This window comes from Scylla paramamosain, chromosome 8 (genome assembly GCF_035594125.1).
Source record: "Scylla paramamosain isolate STU-SP2022 chromosome 8, ASM3559412v1, whole genome shotgun sequence".
Lineage (NCBI taxonomy): Eukaryota > Metazoa > Arthropoda > Malacostraca > Decapoda > Portunidae > Scylla > Scylla paramamosain.
In genome coordinates, this window is record NC_087158.1 from 30,430,488 (window position 1) to 30,437,039 (window position 6,552).

General features: G+C 43.5%; 1 protein-coding gene across 1 annotated transcript in view; it reads left to right on the top strand.

The window, feature by feature from the left end:
* Positions 1-6,552, top strand: part of LOC135103142 (hemicentin-2-like) — a 40,337-nt gene that overhangs the window by 22,875 nt on the left and 10,910 nt on the right. The window contains exons 4-5 of the mRNA XM_064009206.1: positions 688-945; positions 6,065-6,219. Of these exons, the coding sequence (XP_063865276.1) occupies positions 688-945; positions 6,065-6,219 (413 nt within the window). The remainder of the gene's footprint in view (positions 1-687; positions 946-6,064; positions 6,220-6,552) is intronic.

Consider the following 6,552-nt stretch of genomic DNA (forward strand, 5'->3'; position numbering starts at 1 on the left):
AGGTTATTGGGTTCCAGTATTAATTTAATGATGATTATGCGACACTAACACAGGCGTCGGGACCATTGTGTTTATATAATGAGTAAAGAACATTTAGAAAGTAGCGAGGCTTATAAGAGGAAATATGGAGTTCTCTTTTGGTGCGTGTAATCGCTCGGCTGAATGTGGATGTTGATTTCATGGACTAAAAGCGACAATTTCCGTTAATTTTGCTGAAATTTGCAGATGAGGATTTGAATGTTCCTATTCCTTTAGCATTTAGGCATCGTTTGGGTGATTTGTGACAGTAAGTGGGCAGCGGCGGCGAGCGCTGAAGCACCGCTAGGCATTAGTTAAGAGGACGCTTCAAATCCCACCGTGTGATTACTCCATGATGACTCGCGCCGCATTCTGGTCCCCGTTCCTAGCATTTATTTCGCGGCGCCTTTCACACTCCGTGCAGGACAAGAAATGCGTCAGTACGAGTGTTACTGAAAGCGAGGTAACAAGCCGCATCAGACATCATAGGATTTTTTTTTTTTTTTTTATGTAAGAGTGGCACTGGCCTACGGCAACAAAAATAACAGAAAATAAAAAAAAAACCCACCTAGGTGTCAGAACCTAAAGAAAGTTAAAAAAGGATCATCCAAAACTGGAAAAGGTTTAGAATCGCCTCTTCTCATGCTGTTTTTTTTTTTTCCCCTTCAGGCTGGCCGGCCCCAGAGGTGACCTGGTGGCGCGGATCAACACTGCTCGCCAACAACAGCCAAGTGACAGGGTACGACAAGGATGCCCTCGCCGCCTTCCCCGCCCCGCCGCCGCCATCAGCGAGCGAGGGTCAGGTGAGCACCAAGCTGAGCATTCCGGCACTTACGAGGGACTACGTGCAGGCGAACCTCACCTGCCGCGCCGTCAACAACAACATCACGACGCCGCTTTCCACTTCGCTGGCCCTCCTGCTGCACCGTGAGTACCTCCACCACCACCACTACCGCTATCATTGCTACTATCTCACCACCACCACCACCATGCATCCACCGCCAGCACCTCATGGCCCCCTCATCCCCTCGACCCGTCAATGCCGCACAGAAATGTACAAACCGATCACCTACAGATCCGTTAATGGAGGGATTATGGATGCAGAGGGAAGTATTGGCACGGCAAGTGTAATGAACTGCACACACACACACACACACACACACACACACACACACACACACACACACACACACACACACACACACATACACACACACACACACACACACACACACACACACACACACACACACACACACACACACACACACACACACACACACACACACACACACACACACACACACACACACACACACACACACACACACACACACACACACACAAGTTCTTTGAAATCTTATCAGGCAACAAGCAAGAGCCCAGCAAATTCACACAACATTATCACCGCGGAGTCATGCGGTCCCAAGGCAGCCATAAGATCACCGCCCTGTCTGCTGGTGGCGGCGGCCCAGCGTGGCGGCGGCGCCCTGCCTCGCCAGCCCCCGGGAGCGTTCCATCACACTCCCGAGCCATGCCTTTTACCTCCACTCCGCAAGCCATTCCTTCAGAAGCACTTCCAATGCGCTACACTTTTTCGTCCCCTCCGGTTCGACTCCTAAGTGCCACGTGCCACACTATTTATTTAAAGTGCTTGATTATATATTCGTTATTTTCCAGTGAGTAAACATATTGTATTTTTCAGACCACGGAAAATAAGATGGTTTCAAAGTATTCTTGGTCTCTTACGAAAGAAATTATAATTACATATTAATGTTATTTGTTACGGTACAGCTAGTTACTGTGTGTTTTTTTTTTTTTTTGCGTCTAATGGGATATTGCATTAATATTCTTATAGAACTTTTTCTTCTTTACACAAAATAGATGATTTTTTTTTCAAAAAGACAAAGATTAGAACATTCTACGTTATTTTCGAATCTTAATTGTCCACGAGCGCCTCATTTTGCGTTCAGTTCAACTTTTCAGTGAGTACGAAAATGTTTCCAAAGGATCTATCTGTAATGGTACGTGTAATGATAGACACAAAACATTCTGCCCTGAACCGACTTCTCTTAAACGCATGCGACCGTCTGTTTAGTTTTCTCCTCTGTTCTGCTATCCGTAATGTTTCTCAAAAACTATTTCTTCCTTTCATTTACAGCTTGATGTTTTGTGTGGTTTTGTGTGCGTGTTTTCATCCATAATTTGAGCTTGTATTGTTTCCCTTCATTCATTTTTCTTTCTCTTCAAATATGTTGGTCATTTTCTTTACTTTCACCCAACCGAACATTTTAATATCTTATTTTTTTTTTCCATTCTTCTCTGTTTCCTTTTCTTACAACTTTTTTTTTCGTTTTACCTTTCACGCGTTTTTTTTTCTTCACCTTTTTTCTTTTTTTTTTTTCTTTCTCTTATTTTTTACCTCGCATTCTTTCACTTATCTCACCTGTTTATTTCTACTTGCTCCTTTCTTTGCTCTCTTTTCTTATTCCCCTTCTTCTTTCGTTCCTCACCCCCCCCCCGTCAACAGCTGACTGATGCACGCCTTCCACATTCACCCAGTCCCGTAAGAGGCATGATTTAGAAATAGAGGAATTTTAGGAATAGGAATAAAACTTAGCAATAGCACGGACAAACTCACAGTGCCGAGCTTCCAATCCATCCTTTCCCTTCCATTCTCTCCCCTTCCCTTGCTTATCCTTTCCCTCTTCTCCGTTTACCACACCCTGCACTTTCCCGTCCCTCCCCCCTCCCACTCATCCCCTCTTCGTCGTGTGTCGCTCCGTGATACAACAAACACGAAACGGAAAAAGGCGACAGAGATCCAAAGATTTAAATGTGAATAAAAACATCGCGTATCTCTTTGAAGACTGAAAAGAGCTAGTGATGCTTTTCTCTACGCGCCAAAGTGAAGATTATAGCCTTTTTTTTTTTTTAAGTTCATCTTTTTACGCTCCAGTTCAAGCCTTTTCAACTGTTCTTTTTTTTTTTTTTTCGTGCGTCCAATGTATCCACTCCTGCTCGTCTCTTATTTCCTGTGCTTGCATTGCCGTAGTCGTGAGTGTGGTATATTGATTGCTGATTGGATGAACGGTGACCTCAAGTGTCCCTGAACTCAGTATTTTTCTCTTTATCCCAGCTCTTGATTGAATGTTCCTCCTATTTTTTTGGGTTTTAGTCTCCGAGCTTATTTTTGTATTGATTCTTTCGTTGTTTTTATGGTTATGTTTGTTTCTGCTCAGCAAGTTGTTGTTTTTTTCTTTATTTTCTGTCCGTCTGTCTCTGTCTGTCTGTATTTCTTTTCCACACACACATACATGCACACAGAGTACCGTCATGTACGTGTCTGCTTCAATATTCCAAGGGACACACATCACACGCTTCATATCGTTACCTACCTTCTATCGAGGCTCACACGCGACCTACGTAAGTTATATTAGCTCATCACCAGCTTGAATATGAGGCGCTCGCTAGGAGGAAGGACGGGCCACACAAACACACACACACACACACACACACACACACACACACACACACACACACACACACACACACACACACACACACACGCAGGTAAGGACTCTACAGCAGCTTCCTCTTCCTCTTCCTCTTCTTCTTATCTCCTCCTCTTCCTCCTCCTCTTCTTCGTGCAGCAGCATCAGGGCATCGTCTCAGCCATCCAATCAGACCACAAGTGCAGTAATTACTAACTTTATTCCTTCGCCAACTTGTGCAGTCCTCGGTTGCCTTTGCGTGGGCCCTCTATCAAACTTTTTCCATCCATTTTTTTCTTTTCTTTTTTTTCTTTTTTTTTTTTTTTAGTTTCCCCCACCACCGTCCTATCCTTTGCCCCCATTTTCTTTGATCTCTAACTTTAACAACTGGTTTTTCTTTTTAATTTCCCAAGGAGGCGTCATTTTCTCTTTTTTTCTCGTTCCCTTCCGGTGTTTTTTTTTTTTCCTTTTTTTTCTTCCTTTTTTTTTAGTTTCGCTCGCTGGTTCTCGTTTTGTTTCGTTCTCTCATTGTGGTTCGGTTTTTTTTTCTTTTTCTTCTTTTTTTTGGGGGGGTTATTCAGTGGTTTTTCTAAACGTCTTTTCCTTCTCCCTCTTGCCCTGCACCTTGTCACCTTCTTCTTTTTCTTTTTTTTTTTTTGCCCACTCTCAGATTTCTTCCTTCCTGAAATCAGAAATTCTTCCTCTGCTTGAATCCTTATCTTCCTCCTCTTCCTTCTTCTTCTCAAACGTTTTTCAGTTTCCGTCTTTCCTTTATTTTCTTTCCCCCATATCATATTTCTTCTTTTTCCGACTCTTTTCCTTTGCGACTCTATTTTTTCTTCTTTTTTTACTACTACTACTACTACTACTACTACTGCTACTACCTTCTGTTTCTCGTCCTCCTTTTCCTCCTTTACTACATTTTCCTTTCTACTTCATCTCTCTCTCTCTCTCTCTCTCTCTCTCTCTCTCTCTCTCTCTCTCTCTCTCTCTCTCTCTCTCTCTCTCTCTCTCTCTCTCTCTCTCTCTCTCTCTCTCTCTCTCTCTCTCTCTCTCTCTCTCTCTCTCTCTCTCTCTCTCTCTCTCTCTCTCTCTCTCACGTGAGAAAAGGAAGTGAAGAGAGAAGATTTAAGTAATTCCCTTTTCTTTACACTCACAGTTTACTCCTTAAATCCACATGAATCTTCACCATTACTCCCATCTCATCATTCTCCTACTCTTCCTTTTCCCCTCTCCTTCCCCCTTTGTACTCCTCTCTCTCTTCCCTTTATGAGTTGCGGAAGAGTAGAGATAAAACCTAATGGTCATAATATCATGGAGAGTTTTGGCTGCCAGATGGAAGGGAAGGTGTGAGGAAGTAAACAAGAGGGAGTACTGAGGAAGAAAGGGACGTGAAGGGAATAGGGAAGATGATAGTGGACGTATGCCTAAGGGAAAATGGAACCACAAGAAAGACTCGAGATTCTAAGGAAGGAGTAGAAAGGGAAAAGAGATGGTGTGAAGAAGTTGACAAGAGAGAGTATTAAGGAAGAGAATAGGGTGAATGCATCAACGAAAGACGAAAGAAGTAAAACAACAGTGTCAAAGAAGGAAAAGATAAAGAAAAGGGGAGATAGAGAATAGGATGTGCTAAAGAAAAGGAGGACAGAAAAAATCAAGGGAGTGCTAAAGAATTAAACAAAGGAAAGAAAAGGAAAATACAGAAAGAGGATTGCGGACAGACTTCAAAGAAAAAAGAAGTGTGTTGTAGGATTGCTTCGTGGAAATGGAAAAAATGAAAAAAGAGGAAAACAAGAAAGTATCAAGTAAGAAAACAAGAAAGTATTAGTAAGAAAAGGAGAAGAGAGAGAGAGAGAGAGAGAGAGAGAGAGAGAGAGAGAGAGAGAGAGAGAGAGAGAGAGAGAGAGAGAGAGAGAGAGAGAGAGAGAGAGAGAGAGAGAGAGAGAGTACATACATTGCGTCATACATTTTTTTCACAGGCTGTGAGGAAGGAAAGGGGTGAAGTGGAGGCTTCTCAATGTTAGACTTCAGAGTTTGAACTAAAAGTTTAAGAAAAAAAAGTATCAAAAAAAAAGTAATAAAAAGGATCGGTTTTCTAAAAGATGTATTCCGGGCTGGTTGAGCTTTGAAGTGACATTCCGTCTAAGCCACAAGTCCCTCAGCTTCACCACCATGTTATTTTTTACATATATACATACATGTCACCCTGTCTTACCCCCCACCTCCCCATCTCCCCTCCTTGAATTCCCCCCAGCACCTCCACAATCTCTTAAAAAACTTCCCTTCCTTGCCTTCCTCCCCCACTTACCAACCGTCCCTCCCTCCCTGCTTTCCTCCCTCCCTGCATCACCATTCATTCACATTCCCCCCTTCGAGTCTTACTATTAATTCATACCTGGGACCATTATCATATTTCCCTCCTGGCCGGCAGACGAGCAGGCAGTTTGCAGTTCAATAAACTTTCATTAAGGGTTCACATTAAGGCGAGGCTCCAGTACCCTCTTAGTTTTCCCCGCCGCTACCTAACAGTCCTCATTCCATCTTCCCTTTAGTGCGGCCGAGGACTGTGGACATCCGGGTACCCAAGGCTCCTCTTGTGGCGGGCCAGGAGACGAGGCTCGAATGTCTGGCGGTCGGGGCGTATCCAGCGGCCACCCTCACCTGGACCAAGACTCTAAACGGCGTCTCCACCACACTACACGCCCCTGTGAGTAACCTACTTGTTTGTGAAGTGAAGAAGGGACGTGGAGAGGTGGGATGTGAAGATAAATAGAAAACGAATACAGGAAGTGATGTAGGAGGTGGAAGAGAGAGAAAAGTAATTGGTTGAGATGTGGTGTTTGAATGTGTCTTTGGGTGATAGTGCAAGAGGACGTGATGATGTGATTGACTGACTGACTGACTGACTGACTGACTGACTGAGTGACTGACTGACTGACTGACTGACTGATTATGGTTGTTATGATTGTAGATTTAGAAGCATGTAAGAAACAACAATAACACCAATGGTAGTTTAGTATATAAAGCACGTAACTGACTG